Source organism: Bos javanicus, chromosome 24 (assembly GCF_032452875.1).
Source record: "Bos javanicus breed banteng chromosome 24, ARS-OSU_banteng_1.0, whole genome shotgun sequence".
NCBI lineage: Eukaryota > Metazoa > Chordata > Mammalia > Artiodactyla > Bovidae > Bos > Bos javanicus.
This window is the reverse complement of record NC_083891.1, coordinates 57,993,505-58,014,972: the sequence shown is the minus strand read 5'-3', so window position 1 is coordinate 58,014,972 and position 21,468 is coordinate 57,993,505. Positions and strand designations below refer to the sequence as shown.

Below are 21,468 nucleotides of genomic sequence, written 5' to 3'. Positions count from 1 at the left end.
TTCTTGCAGGAAAAACAAAAGGCAACTGAAATTGAAAAGAGAGGAGACAAAGCAGCAAAGTCAGGGCCATCTTTGGTGAAGACCTTCGCCTGGCAGGGCAAAATTTCCCTCCTAGACAAGACCTTGCATTTATAAAACACCAGACCACAACGTGTTGGGGGGAAATGTGACATTCTCGCGCTTTAACGTGCAGAGACAAGCTGTGTCTCCTCCGCCACCTGCAAAGCGGCCGCATTGAACAAACCATGGAAACCGATTTGTGTACGACTTGTTATTGTTGAGTAAAATCGCCCTGTGGATGTGGGGGCCGCTGACCACCTGGCTTCCTTTAGTTATGCGGATTAACATTTCCAGTTAATAGGGACTAGCCTAGACTTTCTCGCGTTAGATGCCTTGTGTACATCTCTGGGTTTAACAAATAAGCGAATGGAGGAAGTGAGGTGGCAGGGTTGGGTTTTTACCCAAGAATGAATGTGAATCCAATCTATAGAACGTTCAGGAAATGCTAAGCAAAGAAGGGCTTCTGCGTCATCATCTGGGCATTTTCTGCCTCTGTTAATATGTTTGCCGGATTTGAAAGCCACAAGTGGGAGTGATGAACCTCCCCACGGAAACACCGGGTATTGTGGTAGGACAAATAAACACCCACTTCATCCCAGGGGGCTTAGGATGCACGTCCGACGAAGCAAACGATGCTGGAAAAGACCAGGGTGACTGCGTTCATCTACCTTAAAAAAGTATGAACTGTGTGGGTCCGGATTTCTCATGGTATAGATACTTTCTTTCTAGGAAGTCTGTCCTTAAATAATAACCTCTCTAAGTGAAAGTCAGTCAGTCGTGTCCAGCTCTTGGTGACCCCCTGGACTGTAGCCCGCCAGGCTCCTCTGTCCATGGGATCCTCCAGGCAAGAATATTGGAGTGGGTAGGAATTCCTTTCTCCAGGGGATCTTCCCAACCCAGTGATCGAACCTGCGTCTCAAGTCTCCTGCGTTGTCAGACAGGCTCTTTACCACTAGCGCCACCTGGGAAGCCGTCTGACCTATAAAGACCCTTAATAAATAGTGGCTATTGTGATTTATTATTATTCTGTTATGGTTATTATATAAAGAGAAAAGATTCAGGCGCAGAAGCAGTTAAAGTGATACAGGGTGAATAGTTCTTGAAAAAAATAGATCATTAGCTCCAAGTTACAAAAGGACAGTTCTGAAACAGTGAAGAGTTTTCTAGTCAAAACTACCCAAAGATGAACTGGGCTCTTTCCAATGGTAGAGCAGTCTCTGCCCTTCAGTTCAGTTTAGTTCAGTTCAGTCGCTCAGTCATGTCCGACTCTGCGACCCCGTGAATCGCAGCACACCAGGCCCTCCTGTCCATCACCAACTCCCGGAGTTCACTCAGACTCATGTCCATTGAGTCGGTGATGCCATCCAGCCATCTCATCCTCTGTCGTCCCCTTCTCCGCCTGCCCCCAATCCCTCCCAGCATCAGAGTCTTTTCCAATGAGGCTCTGCCCTTGGTAGTATCCAAAGATTGACTGAGCACTAGATGAGAGCATTACCGATGAGATTCAGTCATCAAATAGTCTTTTTAAAAATCACCTTTAAGGTCTCCTCTGACCTTGAAACCCTCTGAGTCTACCTGCAAAATTCTTTTCTGCTGTGAATACATCGACTGTTACTATGCACCCGGAGACTGTTCTGAAATTGAAGTAGAAGCTGAAATGTCAGTGCAAAACATGGAGGAGAACACCCAGTCTGGAACTACACGGAGGAAGCAGCAACTTGGACTGAAAAATGGACCTAACTTGGCACCAGAAACCAGAGTAGAAGCTGTTCCCTTTCCCCATCTGTAAATGCATAGAAGCGTACAATCAGCCCACCTCAGCTGTTTCCTCGAATTACATCAGCGTTCTTGAGTGATAAACATTCGTGCTAAAGGTCTCAATTCCGTGTGTGTCTCCTGTGCTTAACACTTTCAATGTTAAAAAATAAATAAATAAAAGGCAAAGAACGGGAGGGTTGAAAATACTGGAGATTTAGGTAATTTGGATATTTAAGAATGATTAAGCAGAAAAATCTCTCAAGCCTGGATTTATTTCCACATCAGTTGTTGACATTGTATAGTCCTTGAAAATATGAAATTACCTTTTAGAATTCAGTGTGAAGTGTTCCATCTTTTGTCAATAGAGGGAAAAATCTAATGAGCAGAATACATATCCACATTTTAATCAGCAATAAAAACCACCTAAATGATCTTTTAAAATTCCACATACATAATAAAAGAGAGAGAGAATCTCACTTTTCAAGACCTTTATAACGTTTTTCCCAACTCTTAAGAAATAAAATTTTAAGTAATCAAGCTTCAAGGAGTCAGCTGTTCTTTGAAGACGTTTTAAGCACCTGTTTTCCACATGGCAGCGTGCTGGGTATAAAAATAGGACATGAAAATAAAGAACTTCCTGAAGCACACCTCTTTCATTTCCCGAGGCGGCGGCTGTCACTGGCTGTTGCTGTTGTTAATGTCGTCGCCATTGGATTCAAGAAGCTGGCTCAATGGACATGAGTCTGAGTGAACTCCGGGAGTTGGTGATGGACAGGGAGGCCTGGCGTGCTGTGGTTCATGGGGTCGCAAAGAGTCGGACACGACTGAGCGACTGAGCTGAACTGTATACTGGAGTGGACAGCCGTTCCCTTCTCCAGGGGATTTTCCTGATTTCGGGATTGAACCTGTGTCTCCTACATCCTCTGGGAAGGCCAAATCAACTATACTTCTGTAGGATATTAAAATGAAATAACTGACTTTGTCATCTTGCTGGGATAGTGTCTTATTAAGAGGGTAGGAAAAACTTAAGCTTCAACATGTCCCACCAGGAGCGGACCCTTGGGGCCAAGATTATCGGTGGTTCCTGGAAGGCAGACTGGTTCCCAGCTGGGCAGAGATGCCGAGCAGTGTCCATGTTCTTTTCTCCCGGATCTCGGTTCTCCCCTCCTCCTGACCAACGAATGCAGTGCTGTGTGACTCTCCGTCTGCAATCACCACGACCGTTGCCGCCGTGCCACAATGTGTGCATTTAAACTGTCCCCAGTTTGTTGTATCACCGACTCCAGTCAGAGCAAGAGCACCATTTGACCAAGGGCTGGTCATCCCATGCCTGAGGTTAGGCTGCTGGGGGTCAGGGAGGATGACCTTCTGGTTTCGGGAGTAGGAGGCAAGATCCATCTCTCAGAGATTCCCAGATTCCCAGAAAGGAATCAGACACTGAACTGATGGAATCAAGATAAATTTCCATTACCCCTGCTTAGAGATCTATCTTCTACCCTTTCCAGATGGAGTCGTTTCCTCTGACACAGGCAACTCTGCTTTCTCCTGACTCACGTCAACTTCACACCATCCTCTCCAATCCGGGGCTCTATGCCTTCCTTGTTCTTTTTAAAAACATATATATAGATGTTTCTTCTCCAGAAATAACCAATCCAATTAAACTTGACTTGAGGATCAGACAATTGCTCTTGTGCTAAATCCTCCCTTTCTGGAACCTAGTTGGAAGTGTGATAGGGTGGACTCTAATTTTAGAGTTCCCCTAGGTAAAAATATCATCTTGCAAAGGATTGTGTTTAGAAACAAACTCGCCATGGTAGTGTAATTTACAATTATAACTAAGGAAAGCCCAAGGATAGCAGCTTACAATCAAATAGAAAAGCACATTAAATAATCAGTTCCTTTAAATACTGTGAAACAGAAATAGCGTTGCTTTAGGAGTCAAAACTAACCTCATAAGTTTAATTTGGAAACATGTTTTCTGGGAAAAGCACTTCTGTTTCCTTAAGTAAAAATAACCACTAGGGCAAGGGTATAATTCCAGGGCAAACCTGGAGAGGAAATTGGTACAAAAAGGTAGATGCGGAATCCACAGCCCCGGTTCTAGCTGCCAGCTGCCCTGTCGGGGATAAAACGTGCGTGGAGCAGAGCACGTGCTTCTGATCTGTGCTCCTAATCTTGTCTCCCGCCCCAGCGCCCATCCACCAAGCATCCTTCTGCGTTCCGCTCCGTGCCCAGTACACTGACGTTGCAGAATATGACTGGTCTTCTTGTTTTCTGGCTTTTATTCAGTTTTCACCAGCGGCAGGAGCAGGCCGGAAATTGTTGGGTGTGAAGGGGAAGCTTCTCTGTAATTTCTTTCCCACTGCTCTTGCTTGGCTGTGACTATGGCTCTAGTTCTCTGTGACCCTCGACATTCTTTGTTCCAACCCAGTATATAGTCCCTTCCTTAATTACGATAAAATCAAAGCTTTTCTAGTGTGGCATTTGTGTTCTGCTAGGGGCCTAATTCATACAGGACCCGAATGCTGGACACCCCCAGGTCTCCCTTTCTAACAAAGGCAGCAAACATAAATGAACAGACTTCCAGCACAACGCAGGCCAAGGTGATGGAACTTTTATCACGCAGAGTGTTGAGTCTTTCTAAAATGTTCACCCAGGGGGGGCAGCGCGCAGGCACGGCACGTGGCTGCCCGTCGACCTCCCGGCCTGACCCGCGCTAGCTGACGTCGCGCCGCCTGGAAAAAAAAAATAATAATTAAAAAAAATAAAAATAAAATGTTCACCCAAAGCTACAGGGACTATGGGGAGGGGAAATGGATGTCAAAAGAGAATGCTCTCTGTTACAGCAAGACTGACAGTAGCCAAGTCTCAGATTCGACCTTACACACAGACCATGTGGATCGAGGCCAGGCTGTTCAGAATCAGTGCTTTGGGAGTCAGCTAGTCCAGAAGCTTCTAGCACCAGGAAGAGAGGCCCTTTGCAGAGAAATAAGCGCCTGTTTCATATCCCAAAGGTTTAAGATTAACTCTGTAGGAGTGTGAGGTTCCCCACTGCAAAAAGAAACTCAAACAAGAAAGTTTCAAGAATCCATTTAAGGACTTCCTTGGTGGTGCAGTGGATAAGAATCCACCTGCCAACGCGGGGGACATGGGTTTTATCCCTGGTCCAGGAAGATTCCGCACGCCGCCGACAAAGCCCTTGTGCCACAACTACTGAGTCCTCGCTCTGGAGCCCGAGCCGAAATGACTGAGCGCAGGTGCTGAGCGTGGCTGCAACAACGGAGGCCCACGCGCCTAGAGCCTGGGCTCCACCACAAGAGAAGCTCCCAGGATGAGAAGTCCATGCGCGGCAACCAAGAAAATAAGTAAATTTTAAAAAAGAAAGTGACTCTATAATGATTCTTTAAAAAAAAAAAATCCATTTAAGCAAAGACTGAACGGTGCAGGAGCAGAAGCCAAGTTTTTAAGCTAACTAACTCCAGGTTCCTTATTTGGAAGATGTACGCTTAAAAGAAAGAGCTACAATCTGGTATCCTTACAGCATCTCATTGGCTGTGTGTGTGTGTGTGTGTGTGTGTGTGTGTGTGTGTGTGTAACTAAATGGCATAAATAACACCCACATTTGGTACACCCCTCTTTATTTTCAGACCCATTCTTTGGGATAAATAAATGGTTTCTTTAAGGCATATTTTATTTTATGAAGTTCTTTAAACACATTTTTCACCTTCCAAGAAGGCATTAAAAAAAGTGCTCATGGCATGATGGTTATGAAATATAAAAACTTTTTCAGCCAAACTTTTCCCTAGGAAATTTCCATTGGTCAAAGATCCTGGGGTGGAACTCACTAGGTCACTGACCCTGAAGAGAGGTGCCCATCAGCGCTTCGGGGTAGACCAGTTGTTCTTTGGAGGCTGTACTGCAGTAGGAGTCAGGAATTTGAAGAAAATGTGGCAGGAAGCAGTTGTCTGTGCCACGGACGCTAAGCCTACATCACCCTTCGCTTCATTTTATGTTTTACCACCTTGCTGGCACTCTTCATGCAGTACTGCTACTCAATTATTGATAAAAATCACTCAATCACACACATTCATTCAAACAAAACCTAACCTTGAATGGACATCTAACGCTCAAGTTCACCTTCCTTATAAACAGCTCTTCATTTTTACTTATACATTTCTATTTAAGTAGTCCACACCTTGAAATAAATCTGTTTTCTGTTCATTAAAAAATCGCTTAGGTTTGAACTTTCACACGTCTCTTCTCTGTACCCTGCAGCACGGCATTTATTTTCATCCTCCTGAAATGCTGCCTACGACTGCAGCCTCTTTCTAAGCCTCCTGCCTGTCCCCTGAGCTGAGCCTCAAGTCCACGTGGCCCACTGTGTTAGCACCGTAGCTGCATCGATTTAAACTCTATTCCCGGGACGCTCATCTAGGCTGTGCCAGTATTTCGTTTTCTGCATTCTGTGCACGAGGTGGGGCCGCATTTCTCTGCCTCCTCGTTGTTAGTTAGCCGGGACCGTGTGACTGGCTTTGGTCAGTGAGTTGTGGAGACGGGCGTCTGTCACTTCTGGGCTCGAGCATCCAACCACACTTGCCACAACACCCAGCAGCTTTTGTTCAAAGTGGAGCCTTGGAGCAACATCTGGGCAAGAAATGTCTTGCTGTAAGTCATTAAGATCAAAGGTTATAACCACAGCACAGCCTAATACTGCTCAATACACTCTCCTGCAATCCATCCTACGCACTGCCACCAGTTCATCTGGTTATCACTCCCCTGTCCAAATAATTCATCTTGATCAGAGTACAAACCCCCTGGATTGTCATTCAAAGTTTTTTACAACTTGGACCCAGCCTGCTCTTGCCAGCCCCACCCCCTTTCCCCACCAACAGAGGAAGTGGGATTCCTAAAAATTCATGGAATGTGCCCCAGTTACAACTAATAAAAATGGGCAAAATTCATAAGCCCCAATGTGGATTTTTTGCTCAGCATCCAGCATGTTAATCCATATACTCATGTCTTTCGTTAATAGCTAGAAATTTTCCACAGGATACGGAAATGGCAACCCACTCCAGTATTCTTGCCTGGAGAATTCCGTGGACAGAGGAGCCTGGCGGGCTATAGTCCATGGGGTCAAAGGAGTTGGGAACAACTTAGCAAGTAAACAAGAATTTTCTGTACTAGCTCTCCCCAATTCTATTTCCCCTTTCTGGAACTATTAAACTCATTGTAGTCAATCATGTCATCTCTGACTATCTGTGACCCCAGGGACTGTAGCCCACCAGGCTCCTCTGTCCATGGGATTTCCCAGGCAAGAATACCCGACTGAGTTGCCATTTCCTTCTCCAGGAGATCTTTTCAACCCAGGGATGGAACCCATGTCTCCTGCACTGGCAGGGAGATTCTTTACTGCTGAGCCATCAGGGAAGCCCATCAAACTTGCTTCTTTATCTTTCCAGATGCCTAGCCTCTTTCATGTATTTCATCTCCTTATCTCCGTGCTGCGTTCTAGGGGGTTTCTTCACAATCCATCTTCCAGCTCATCAGTTCCCTCTCCAGTCGAACCATCCAGGGCTACAGCACTGGGTGCTGTTTCTTTTTTTAATAATAATTTACCTTTGGCTGTCCTCGCTGTGGCACGGGCTTTTCTCTGGTTGCAGTGTGTGGGCTTCTCACTGCAGTGGCTTCTCTTGGTGCAGAGCGTGGGCTCTAGGGCACCCGGGCTTCAGCGGTCGTGGCACAAAGGCTCAGGAGTCGGCTCATGGGCTCCAGAGCACAGGCTCAGCAGATGTGGCACACAGGTTTGGGTGCTTCACAGCACGTGGGGTCTTCCCGGACCAGGGATCGAACCCAAGTCTCCTACATTGGCAGGTGTTCTTTATCACAGAGCCACCAGGGAAGACCCTGGGTGCTGCTTCTTCATTGTGGGACCTCTGAACATTAAAAAAAAACTTTCTTCAATGCTCAACTAGGCATTTAGTAGATGCCAATTTCATATTACCAAGCATGTTTGGGTATGTGAGTAGACAAGACTCCCAGGTTACCCAAAGCCATAGTGCCACAAACAAAAATTCTAGTATCGTGTTTTGCAAATACTTTTTATTTGTTGAATAAAGGAGTATCTGTCGATATGTACATAAACACAGAGAGCGAGCACTAGATTTAGAGCAAGAATATCTGGGTTCTAATATGCAAAGCCGCTTACCAGCTACGAGGGCTCAGGCCAAGAACTTCAATCTGAGCTCAGCTTCCTCGACTGTAAAACTAGGCTATTAGGACCCGTGCAGCCCACCACACAGGTTTATTGCAAGGTTCAAATGCAGGAACAAATGAAAAGTGCTATGACTACAACTTAAGAGCAATACAAGTATAAATATAACAACAGCAATGAATTTCAAGTTGAGGAATACTGAACCACACCCTTGGGTATACCCACGTATTGATGGGAGTCGCTACGAAAGGGACAAAGATAGCTGATTGCCAATGAGAACGAACACGCTGCCCTTATTAGCGGCAAGAATGCTGCAACAGCCCACAGCCCATCCCTGCCGTGAATCACTCCCTAAACTCCACGAAGATGTCAGAGACCCACCATCAAGAACGCTCTCACAAAAACACGAGGGCCAAACGTCCCAGGTTTATTTACATACGTGAAGTGTGTTTAATACAGTTAGGGTGGGTGCGGTTAGTGCGTGACGCCTGACAGCAGCAAGACCTCTCGAGGGACCGAACATTGACTACAGTATATCATGCAAGTATATCTATATATACACAAAATAACTTTTCTTTAAAAAAAAAAAAGTACAAAACATGTTTAGGGATAAATACAAGATATAAAATGCAAAAGAAAACACGAAAACACAGAACCAAAAAAATATAACTCTCCCAGAGAACTATAAACATTTGGAAGGGACAGAGGAGTACCTTGGCTGCGTTAAGAAAGCTGAACTACCCAACAGTAAAGGTACTTATTGAAATGGCTGAACTCAACCCACGTGGCTCAGTGCTGAAGGGAGTGGCCGACGGCCACACGCCGGCTGCTGCGTCGGGAAGGTGGAAATTGTGCATCCCAAGTCTAAGTACCGGGACCTTTGGCAGTAGCACCCAGAACAGGAAACGCCAACTCTTTAGACAGCAAAGGGTTAAGTCAACTGTGATTTTTTTTTTTCCTTTTCCTGTCAAGAGCCAGAGAAATACTTGATATTTTTAGTTGTGTCGTTTATAGTTACTAAATTACATGACAAAAACGTTGACTATATAAATCTCCTGGTCTGACGACGTGTTTGTAACGTGTACAGTAGTCCAGCCCTTTCTTCGCTTTAGTTCCTTGTGCTCTTTCAGAAGCCAGCCTTGCAAACCGGCCCAGGAAACTACCCGCTCGCTTTTCCCCTTTGGGAGAGAGAGCCTTCCTCCCCACTCTGAGATGGAACCCATCCCGTCTTTGCTTCCTGGGTGTCTGGCCCCTGCGGCCACCCCCTCGCTGGGAGGGGAGCGCCCTGCAAGGCGGCTCCCGACACACCGGGCCGGGAGGAGGGGCCACGCGCCGGGCGGCGGCCCCCGCGGAGCAGGCACGTTGAGGATAGAGTGCTAAGACACTTAAAAGTCCCTAGTGTTTGTGAGACCTACAGTCACCTACGATTTATGTAGTGAATTCTAAAAATTAAAAACACTAAAAAAGGCCCTGTCGGAGCCTGTAATTAGTTAACCCATTCAAAACCGTGACGTACAAAATGGTTTATTGGAATTCAGGAACTGCCCCTGTTGCTAAGAACTCTGTTTTTAAAGAAACCGTACAAACAAGAAAAATTCTAACCCAAAACAAAAACAAAAATATATATATATAAAAAAAAGACAACCCAAGAACAAAACAAACAAAAATCTTCAAAACATTGTCCACTAAATACTGATACAAACATGTAACAAAGAGTATAAAAAGTTATTCGTTTAAATATATACAAATTCTTTTCAACTCAAATACTGTTTTTAATACTTAATGGAGGAAGGGGAGGAGGGCAGACGGGACGAGGCAGAGAAGGGGAGGAGGGAGATATATTGCAACAGCCTGGACAGTACTGTTAACTCTGTGATACCGCCAACTTTGCGTAACAAAAACGTCTCTTTGCTTCCAATGTGGACCGGTGTGCGGGGTGGGGGGTGCTTCGCTGCTCGCGGGGGCGCGGAGGGTGGGGCGGCTATTTCTCCGCCGAGCTCACTCTTTTGGATTTGATGAAGGCCATGCCGTGGGTCCGCATGTGAGCGTTTAAGGCAGCTTCCGTCTCGAACGTCTTTGCACACACTTTGCACGTTCGGTCCGACACAGGGCCGTCGGCCGGCGCGTCCTCGGGCCCCGGCTGGTTCTCCGGCTGGTTCTCCTCGCCCGCCCCGTTCTGCTTGGCCGCCGGCTGCGGCTCCTTCAGTTTGTGGACGATGAAGAGGTGCCGCGACAGCGACACGTGCGACGTGTAGCACAGGCCGCACTCGCGGCACTGGTGGGAGGAGCCGTCCGACTTGTGCTGCGGGATGTGCTCGTGGAACTGCAGCAGGTTCTCCGTGGTGAAGCCGCACACGGCGCACTTGTGCACCTTGAACACGTTGATCTTCAGCTTCTTCAGGGGCTGCGTGATGGCCCCTCGGGGAGGGCGGAACTCTAACACGGGCTCCTCCAGCTTCCGCTTGGGACTGGGAGCCTGGGAGAGGAAGACAGAACCGGTGATACACTGACAACCGCTGTGGGCTCCGGGAGCTGGGGTGTGGGCTCCTTACGGCCCTGTGGGCCCCGCCCCGCCCAAGGGTCACCCTTTCCCTCTGCCCCGCCAAGGCGAGCTCCGCGCCAGGCTGACCCGGCGTCCTGCAGGGGCTCAGCAGAACAAACAGGCCCCTGCCCTCGAGGGACGCAGCTACAAACAGCGATGAGGGAGCCCGCCGAGCGTCACAGGGATAGCCTGGGCTGGGAGGTCACACCAGGAAAGGGGTCCGGCTGGGAGCCGGCCGGGGTAGCTGGGGGACAGGAGGGAGGCAATGCAGCTGCAGCTGGGGATGGGGGAGGGCAGGGATGCGGCCAGGGAGAGGCGGGGCAGGCGGGCTGAGCGTCTCCTGGCAGTGTCCAGACCTGCTCCCTTCCTGAGGGTCAGATGGTGGGCCACCTGCGCCTCACTGGAGCCAGTGAGGGCCCTTTCCTGCCCACCCAGCCTCCTCAGACTCCTCCTCTGGCCCCTCAAATCCCTCCCCTCCAGCTCTCTAAAATCCCAAGCCAATGGACACCTTCTCCACAGCCATCCAGCCTTTCCACCTTGACCTAAAGCTGCCCCCTGCATGTGCATTCTTTAATTCCACCCCCACCCCATCACTTGAGGGGAAGGATCACAATTTAATGCAACTCTAGTCTGACTTGTATTTTGATTTCAATGACTAACTCCTTGAAAGCACACACAGGCTTTTTTCCCCAGGAACATTCCAGACGCAGCACAGTGCCAAAGACAGCACGGGTCTCTGAAATGTCTGCTGAACCACTGCCGCACTCCAATAGCACTTGGCACACATGCGCTTTACACGCAGGCTAACAGCTGTGCTGTCGCCCGCTTCAAGTTCACCATCCACTGACAAGAGCACGAATTCTTGACCTTAACACCTTTCATCATTACAAACAGAAGCTACACGGAATCGATTTTGATCAGGTACCTCTCACAACATCAGCAATGCAAAGGAATCCAGATTAAAATAATTCTCTGGCTAAGACAACTTCCATGGGTCAACATAAAACTTTAATTTTTATATGTAAGTAGACTGATCCCTAACTTCCCTGGTAGCTCAACTGGTAAAGAATACGCCTGCAATGCAGGAGACCCTGGTTCGATTCCTGGGTCGGGAAAATCTGTTGGAGAAGGGATAGGCTACCCACGCCAGTATTCTTGGGCTTCCCTGGTGGCTCAGCTGGTAAAGAATCTGCATGCAATGCAGGAGACTGGGTTCAGTCCCTAGGCTGCAAAGACCCCCTCGAGAAGGGAAAGGCTACCCACTCCAGTATTCTGGCCTGGAGAATGCCATGAACTATATAGTCTGTGGGGTCACAAAGAGTCAGACACAACTGAATGATTTTGACTTTTCACTTTTCACTTTCAGACTGATCCCTAAAGCTATATCTGGAAGGATATAGAAGAAATTTAATAAAGGTTGTGTGTGAAGTCACTTCGGTCATGTCCGACTCTTTGTGACCCTATGGACAGTAGCCCACAGGCTCCTCTGTCCACGGGATTCTCTAAGCAAAAACGCTGGAGTGGGTTGCCACGCCCTCCTCCAGGGGATCTTCCCGACCCAGGGGTCAAATCCGCATCTCCTGGGTCTCCTGCGTTGGCAGGCGGGTTCTTTATCACTGGTGCCATCAAGTTACCTCACACACACACAAAGTTACCTTTAAGAGCAAGACGAAACTCAGGCTGAGTGCAGAGAGAGTGTTCCTATTACTTGACAGCTTTGTGCACAGGCTGAATTTTTTAAATCGTATAACCGTAGAAAAATTTTCATGCAAAAAAAAGGAGAAAGCAAGTCAGCATAACATCACTGTAAGGAGAACGCCTGCAGTGTCTAACCTTGGTGTCTTCTTTTGTCTCTGTTTCCTCCTCGTTGGTGGCTTCCGTCATCTCTTTCAAGTCAGGATCCTTAATGCCGTGCATGAGCTGTATGTGTTTCTCCAGCATCAACCGTTTCGTGAAGGTGCGCCTGGAGTCTGGACAGTGCCTGTGGGGAAAAGACAAGGAAATAACCTACTTGCTCTAAAAGGGCTCAGTGAGGAACGTGCTCACTACCGAAGCCCTCAGTCGGCCCAGAGGGGCCAAGGTGGTCCTGCAGATACGTGGTCCAAAGTGCAAGAGCGGTGTTGCTATGAATCATCATTTCCAGTGTGAATTAAAAAAATAAAATAAAATAAAAAGTGCGGCAGCTTTTGTTAAAAATTTTCTATCATAAATGAACTTACGGTTGCGGGGAAGGGGAGGGCGGAAAGGGACAGTTGGGGCCTGGGGAAGGTCATGTGAACACGGCTATGTTTAAAGTGGATAACCAGCAAGGATGCCCTGTCCAGCACAGGGGACTCTGCACAGCGTTGGACGGCAGCCTGGACGGGAGGGAGTGTGGGGGAGGATGGAGCCCTGAGTCCCTTTGCTGCTCACCTCAAACAGCCTTAACACTCTTAAGTGGTTATACCCAAATACAAATTGGTTTTGGTGTTTAAAAAAAAAAAAAAACAGAAGGAAAAGGGTTTTTTCCTATCAGTTTTTGGGTTCTTACAGCACCAGCCCAATTTGGTTCAGACAGGGCATTTATTTTCTGAGTTTGGTTAAGTATGACTTAATTTGTAATTCTAGATGGCTGTGATTTTAACATGGAGAACACTAAATCTCAGAAGTTTTCTTTCCAGTGACTCAGAGTGTTCCCTCAGAATTTACGTCACAAGACGCTTTAACAGGAAGCAAGTCCCTGCCTGACTTCTTCACGCCGGTGCTACCAAGATTCTCGCTCACTCTGCGTGACACAGACAAGAAAGACTTGTCTCCTGACAATTTTCTCATCGAAGCACAAATGCAGTAATATGCATGGTTAGGACCACAGCGTGCAAATACGTGTGCTCAGTTGGTTGATTAAAAGGCAGAAAACTGAACAAATACCCAAAATAGGTCAATGATTTCAGTTTTCATTTCAGCTTTTACAATTACCCCCTATAAATTACGATTACAGCTTTTCTTTGGGAAGATATGAATTTATCATTTTCTTCAAGGCCATGGTTTTTCCAGTGGTCACGTATGGATGTGACAGTTGGACTGTGAAGAAAGCTGAGCGCCAAAGAATTGATGCTTTTGAACTGTGGTGTTGGAGAAGACTCTTGAGAGTCCCTTGGACTGCAAGGAGATCCAACCAGTCCATTCTAAAGGAGATCAGCCTTGGGATTTCTTTGGAAGGAATGAGGCTAAAGCTGAAACTCCAGTACTTTGACCACCTCATGTGAAGAGTTGACTCACTGGAAAAGACTCTGATGCTGGGAGGGATTGGAGGCAGGAGGAGAAGGGGACGACAGAGGATGAGATGGCTGGATGGCATCACTGTCTCGATGGACGTGAGTCTGGGTGAACTCCGGGAGTTGGTGATGGACAGGGAGGCCTGGCGTGCTGTGATTCACGGGGTCGCAAAGAGTCAGACACAACTGAGCGACTGAACTGAACTGAAACAGGCCCAAACTGGTAAACAGAAATTCACAACCATGGCAATTGCAATTATGGTCACTCTTCAGGCAAATATCATGAATAACCACTGCAGTGAAAGGAGATGGAAAGATCCTCACGGCTTATGTAGAACCAAGTTCGCTGTCTTCAGAAAAGCTTCTGAAAATCTTACAACAAAGAGTGGCTCCCCGAGCTGATGATTTCACGTTAGAGACCCTCTATAGGACAGCACCGGGAGCCAGCACCCATACCAGAGAACAAAGGAAACGAGCTGGGCGACCAGGGCGCCTTCCAGGGACTCCTCGGGAGCAGGAGCCAGCCTTAGGGAGGGAGGACTCTGCCATCCACACCCACTTCCTTCCCGTTCTCTCAGTGCAGCGTTTCCTCCTAGAATCACTGGCTCCGTCACCACAGTCTCCGCACACAGGCTGGTCTGCTGATGCCGGCAACTCAACTGTGTGTAGGGAACCAAAGAGCATCTCCTTCAGCTGAGTCCCTACCTGCCTGCGAGTCACTGTGCCAAAACTCTCAGTAATGAAACCACAAATCTCTGCTTAACAGAGAGCACAGCTGGGACTTCCCGGGCGGTCCAGGGCTTAGGGCTCTGTGCTCTCACTGACGGAGCCCGGGTTCAATCCCCGCTCAGGGAACCAAGACCCTGGCCACAAGCTGCTCCGCATACACACAAACAAACACAGGGAACAGGTGAGAACATACAAGGCCCGGGCAAGGAGCTGCTCTTTCTAATTTTCATCTTGTCCGAGTGCTACAAACCAGGCAAGAACGGACTGCCAGAACAAAACATGATTCAAGAAAAGAAACCCACACACCTGGGGGCGGAAGACGGGGAAGTGGGAGGCTGACAGGGAAACGGGGAAGCGGGCACTTCCCGCCTGACCCGCGCGCGGCGCCGCCCCGTGAGAAGCCAGGACTTACGAGCAGGTGTAAACTTTCCTGATGCCTTTGTGCTTGATCCGGTTGTGGCGGCAGAGACTGTGGGACGAGCTGAAGGACTTGTCGCACTGGCGGCACGGGTGCTTCTTCATTTGCTTTATCAGGAGAAAGAGGGACAAAGTCACCGGAGAGAGCAAAGCAGAAATGCTTGACGAGCTAAAGACTCTTTCGTTAATGGCTGTGTACCACTATCGTTTAGCGATACATTAACAAGACTAAAAGATTTTTTTCAAATTTTTTATCGAAATATAGTTGCTCTACGATGTTGTGTTAAGTTCTGCTGCACGGCACAGTGAGTCAGCTGAACGATTCTCTTAAAGACGCAACAGAAGGGGCTGCCAGGGCCGGGGTTATCATGGGGGAATTTGGTTATAGCCATTTAGAAATACAAGCTAAACTCAGAAAATAAATACCCCGTCTACACTAAATCTCTCACTTCTAGAGAACAGGACATACTTTATTATAAGGCAATGTTTTTTTCCTCAAAAACACTTATGATGGAAAAAGAAAAAAAAAAACATGATTCTGATTCAACACAAACACCCAGATAGCTGAAATGAAGACATGACGTCGATTTTCTTTGCCTAAGAGGTTGTTATTTTTAGAAGGCAGATAACCTAGAAAAACACAATTCTTTAGTAGATACCAAATAAAGCCATTATTTCATTTACTGTATCCAGAAATAACCCGTTTCCTTCTCCAATGTGCCATTTAAAATCTCTGGCTAATTTTAAACACCCTTAGCTTTCCCCCCCAATAACTCATTATTCTGTATATAAGGAAAGAGTTTTCCAAGAAAAATTTTTAAATGATACCATTTGATTATCTCAAGAGCACAAGCGTGATACCACTCTGGGGAGCGTGCCTGAGGGTGTATGTGGAATGAGTCTGTGTGTGGGCGTGCATTTGTGTCCTGGGGGCACACTGAACGACCGAGAGAGCCATCAAGAGAGATCTCAACATCAAAGTGAAAACTTTCCCACTTCGGCTAAGACATCATTATAAGTTAATTCAACAGATTCTCATGTGTAACCTTTGAAGTAAAATCAGTAATATCTTTAAAAACAAATTCTTTGGGCATGATATGCGCTGCAGTCTGGAATTAACATCACATCCCAAGGAAATGAAATCAAGAAAGAATGGCCGGCCTCGTGAATGGAACAAAATTTGGCTCAGCCCTCATTAAAACTAAGGATGGAGCAGGAATTAAGTTCTCACGAGAAACTCTGTTACTATCTTTGGCCATCAGAAGAGATAAACAAGCAGTTGCGACCCATTTGATAAAGAAATGATCCGTTTTTTAAAAAATATTTTTATGTTAATCACCTGGCAAACACGTCCTCACTCCAGCTGGTGAGGAAATGAATTCGAGGCAGCTGAGAGCCTGGCTCTGGAGGCCCAGGTGGGCCGGCACCTTTGCCCACCGCTCGTGAACCACGTGACGGGGCATTTCCCGCCCTCCGAGCGGTTGGGGGGTCACAGCAGTGACATCCTCAGAGAGGGTGCTGGGGTCGTCGGGGGGGCGCTGAGGGGCTAGCGCAGTGCCTGGGATGCAGACAGAGCCTCAACGCGCTATTTTAGTAACAAGCTGGTGAGGTTATTATTAACAAGCAGCTGGTTATTTTATCATCCAAGTTTCATTTGTTAAAAAGCATCTTTTATTATTTAAAAGCAAATTCCCTGGTGGTAGCAGTGCTTAGGACTCCACACTTTGGCTGCTGAGGGCCTGAGTGCGGAAGTAACATCCGTCAAGACTCGAGGCATAGCCAGAAAAACAGCAAAGCGCTGTGACGGACATGATGGACGTGGCCCAGACAAGGCCGAGGAGGAAGTTCCTTCTCCGGGTTAAAGACGAAAGTTGTACCATGTGCCCCAGGCGGGCCTAGGGGTAAAGAACCTTCCTGCCAGGGCAGGAGGCAAGAGAGACATGGGTTCAGTCCCTGGGTTGGGAAGATCCTCTGGAGAAGGAAATGGCAACCTGCTCCGGTATTCAAGGCCTGGAAAATTCCATGGATGGAGGAGCCTGGCAGGCTACAGTCCACGGGGCCTCAAAGAGTCGGACACGACTGACCACACCCACTTACATACTTTGTATTGTTTTCCTAAGCACATCCAGGGTTACATGCATATGTATCATACCTCCCAGAACACAAGAATGATCTCTGGGAGAAAAGAGAGAGACAGAGGGAACAAAGCCAGCAACCAGCTAGCACCTGAGACACCCTGCCCCTTCAACTTCATAAAAATGTTGATCACATTAAATAGACCATCCCCAGTCTCTTGGGGAGAAGGCAATGGCACCCCACTCCAGTACTCTTGCCTGGAAAATCCCATGGGCGGAGGAGCCTGGTGGGCTGCATGCAGTCCATGGGGTCGTGAAGAGTCGGACACGACTGAGTGACTTCACTGTCACGCACTGGAGAAGGAAATGGCAACCCTCTCCAGTGTTCTTGCCTGGAGAATCCCAGGGACGAAAGATCCTGGTGGGCTGCCGTCTATGGGGTTGCACAGAGTCGGACACGACTGAAGCGACTTAGCAGCAGCAGCAACAGCAGTCTCTTGGACTAGCACATGGACCCAGAGAAGGAAGAAGAAGCTTCCTTTAGAATAAAACCAGGAACAGTTGGTCATGAATAATTGTATGTTTCAAAAAGGTTTTTTTAAAAAAATCTAATTTCTGTCGAATTTTTGTACATGTAAGATGGACAATGTTAAGATCACCTGGGAGAGTCAAAACACAAGACATCTTTCCAAAATCAAGACAGGGGCTTTCCTGGTGGCTCAGTGGCAAAGAATCACCCTGCCAATGCAAGAGACTCAGGTCCGGCCCCTGATCCACAAGATCCCACGCACCGCAGAGCAGTTAAGCCCCTGCAGCACAAGGACTGAGCCTGCGCTCGAGAGCCCGGGAGCCGCACGGACTGAGCCTGCGCTCGAGAGCCCGGGAGCCGCAAGGACTGAGCCTGTGATCGAGAGCCGGGGAGCCACAAGGACTGAGCCTGGGCTCCAGAGGCGGGAGCTGCACGGATTGAGCCCCGTGCAGCAACCACTGAGCTCTGGAGCCGGCTCTGCAACCAGAGAGGCCACTGCAGGGAGAAGCCTGAGTGCCACGGTGAAGGGGAGCCCTGCTCCCCACAACCAGAGAAAGGCCCTTGCAGCACCTAAGAGCCCAGCACAACCAAAAATAAACTAAAAAGTAAAAGCAAGACAGTCACAGCAAATAATCATAAAGAAGGGAGCCAACTGAAGTGATTCTTTCTAGGCATTCAACAGGGCATAGGCCTCAGACACATGCAGACTGGATCTCTATTATGGTGGAGATTTTAACATGCTACTTCTTGTTATGGCATATTTGTATTAACATAAAATTGAAATTGTAATAGAGAAGTATCAGCAAAGAAAGTCTCAGTAGATGATAAAATAAATGAAGAACAGCTCAGCTGAATCAATAATTACTATTTTCCAAAAAAGAGTTGACAATGTATGAGGTATTCTTTTTCAACATCTTCACGGGGAAAAAAAAAAAACCCTGCAGAAATGAACTGTAAAATCCAAAAACAATGGGGCAAGGTTTCCTAAATGCCTGGTGACAAGAAAATTACAAGTTTAAACCCCAGTTTCCAGATCAAACCTGCCAGGTTTGATCACCTAACAAAACAAATGACTTTTTTCTTTGTTAAATTTTAAATACTAACTTGTTTGAAGGTGCTTTGCCTATTTTCATAATTTGTATCTTCAATATTCTAATAGTTCCTACTGTTACTTTATGACACCGAAAGCAATTTTTGATCAAAAGTGGGGAAAAAATAGCATTAAGAAAAGTATAAATGTCTATCATCATTCTATTTTCAAGACTTTTAAGGTCCTTTACTCTTTCCAGCTGCTATAGCAGCATAAAGCTGATATTAACAGAACCAGGGCCTTAAGTGGAAACTGTATACTTAAATCAGAAAACAAATTGTGAATTGTAAATTATTTTGTCTTTAAATAGAACTATTCAAAGAAACAGGTGGCAGCGTCTGAAAATTTTGATAAGACTTTAGAATATCGAACCACCACTTGGGTGAACTTGCTAGATTTTCTCCCTCATCTCCAATTGCTGACTCTTATCTTCACGTCCTGTAGGAAAGAAAGCGTCATCACTAATTCCTCTGCTCTGAATGCCCTGGCCTTGGGCTCAGGTTTGAGCTCTGGGATTTAAAATGCCTCTAAAAGCCCTTCTTTCTGGATGGCACTTGGTGGACATTCTGATAACCGGTCCCTTCCCATGACTTGGCTTGAAGGCCTCTTTCGGGTTCGGGGGACAGTGGAAAAGCTGGAGAAAAGGCACAGCCCCACACACCCACCCAGCCCGAGCTCCCCTTCTCCCAGCTCTTCTGAGCGCCCTTCCTCCCCAAGGCTTCGGACTCACAGCCGCATGCAAAGAGCCCCCCCTGACGACCATCACACATCCAGACAGAGATCTGAGATGAGGGGGGACTGGACTCATTCCCAAATCACAGTGACACACACCCTTCACCTCGATCACAGCACTTTTTATGAAAACGGAAAAGCCAAACTGCTTATATAATTTTCAGCCTATCACAACAGCAGTCTCTCAGAATTTAACTCCTAAAACTCTGAACCCTTTCACTTGGGAATCGATTCTGGACATAGTGGTTGGTGCTGCTGTGAGATAACATACACAGGACACAGGTTCTAGATCGCAGAGCTAGGCAGAGTCAGGCGGACGCCCACAGGGCTCCAGCCACAGTCAGTAAGGAGCCTGACACTCAAAACCTGCCAGCGACTCGCTCAATGAAGAGCGTCGTGCATCGACACACGGTGAGAAACATTTCTTAACAGCTGGTTAAGAAACACACAGGTGCTGCAGAAAGTATGGCACCTCACCTTGAAAAAGGCCTGCACTTTGCTGGTGGAAGTGAGCACCAGGGGGCTTACCTGAAAACGGAGGGCAGCTGTGACCCCTTCCTGTGGACCTGTGTGACCCCCCCAGCGGGAAACGAGGGCGCTGGCGGGGCTGGGAGGTGTGTGCACAAGTGTGTCGCGTGTATTCCTGCACGACTCCGTTTCATGGTTTTCTGGAACTAGTGTTTCTCAGGAAGGGAATCACACACGAGCAAACTGAGAAGTCACCTTATGCTTCAATCGCTCCCTGATGAGTTATCAACTGCACTGGAACAAACCTGCGTTCTCAACACAGACCTCATATTCAATAGCAGAAAGGATTTGTACATACAGAGATTATTCACTGCAGCACTGTGTCTAATGCGAAAAGATGGAAAAAAAAAAAATCTGGGTCCATCCAAGGAGGACTGGTTAAATAAATGACATGCACTTAACGATACTCGTCATAAAGCTGTAGAAAGAAGGGAAGATCTCAAACCGCTGATATGAGAAGAACTGTAACATAAATGACGTGGAGACAGAACCAGGACACAAAATTGCATTAATAAGCTGTGTTCTGTGAAAGAAAGCTGCATTCTAGAAAGAGAACACAGATGTACAGAGGCTGACACAGCGCAGAGCAACGTCAAGGCCCGGCAAGGGTAGGAAGGAGGACTTTACCTGTACTCCTTCATATCATTTGGATTTTTGAACCATGTGAATGTAACTCTTAAATTTTTTTTTGGTTGCCTCAAAATTGTACACCATATTCACTGAGCTATTAATTTTAAAAATGTAAAACTCCCTTTTTAATGAGTTTTGAGAAATGGATAGTTAGAGACAGAACAGTTTTAGGGGCTTCTCTGGAGGGACAGTGGTTAAGACTCTGTCCTTCCAATGCAGCGGCACAGCTTCGATTTCTGGTCAGGAAACCAAGATCTCACACGGTGTACAGTGCAGCAGCAGCAAAAAAAAAAAAAAAAAAAAATATATATATATATATATATACACACACACACACACACGCGCGCAGAACATTTCCATCACCCCCCAAATTCCCACATGCCCCTTTAGATCAATACCTCCTTCCCACACCCAGCTCTTGAAAACCCTATCTGTCTTCCATCCAACGGTTTTACTTTTTCCGTTTGTCGTGTAAATGGACCACGCAGTCTAACGTGTGTGCCTCTCACCTGGCATCACACAAGTGCATCACCCGAGTGTATGCCCTGCTTCTCGCTGTGGAGGAATACTCCATTGCATGAATAGATCTCTGTTTGTTTATTCATTTATCAGGGGAAGGATTTCTGGGTTGTTTCCAGTTTGGGGAAATTACTAAAGTATACAGTATAAATACTTAAAACTATAAACAGTCATGGACAGGAAATACGATCTGATTTCTCTTGGGTAAATACCGAGGAGTGGGATTACTGGGTCATATGGTAAATTATGTAAGAAACTGCCAGTGTTTTCCAGATGGCTGCACTCTGTTTTTCCCAGCGATGGATGCAAGCTCTAATGGCTCAGCAGCCCTCCCAGCATTTCATAATGCCATTTTACTTTACCACAGCCATTACAAAGGGCGGCTAGTGACGTT

At 47.0% G+C, this 21,468-nt stretch overlaps 1 protein-coding gene across 4 annotated transcripts in view; it reads right to left on the bottom strand.

The window, feature by feature from the left end:
• Positions 1-8,433: 8,433 nt before the first annotated feature.
• The window catches only part of ZNF532 (zinc finger protein 532), a 112,255-nt gene continuing 99,220 nt past the window's right edge, over positions 8,434-21,468 (bottom strand). For all 4 annotated transcript variants that reach the window (XM_061400339.1, XM_061400337.1, XM_061400336.1 and 1 more), the window contains 3 exons: positions 14,967-15,079; positions 12,405-12,552; positions 8,434-10,505 (listed from right to left, as the gene is read on the bottom strand). In XM_061400339.1, coding sequence (XP_061256323.1) covers positions 10,011-10,505; positions 12,405-12,552; positions 14,967-15,079 — 756 coding nt within the window. In that variant the 3' untranslated portion in view covers positions 8,434-10,010. The remainder of the gene's footprint in view (positions 10,506-12,404; positions 12,553-14,966; positions 15,080-21,468) is intronic.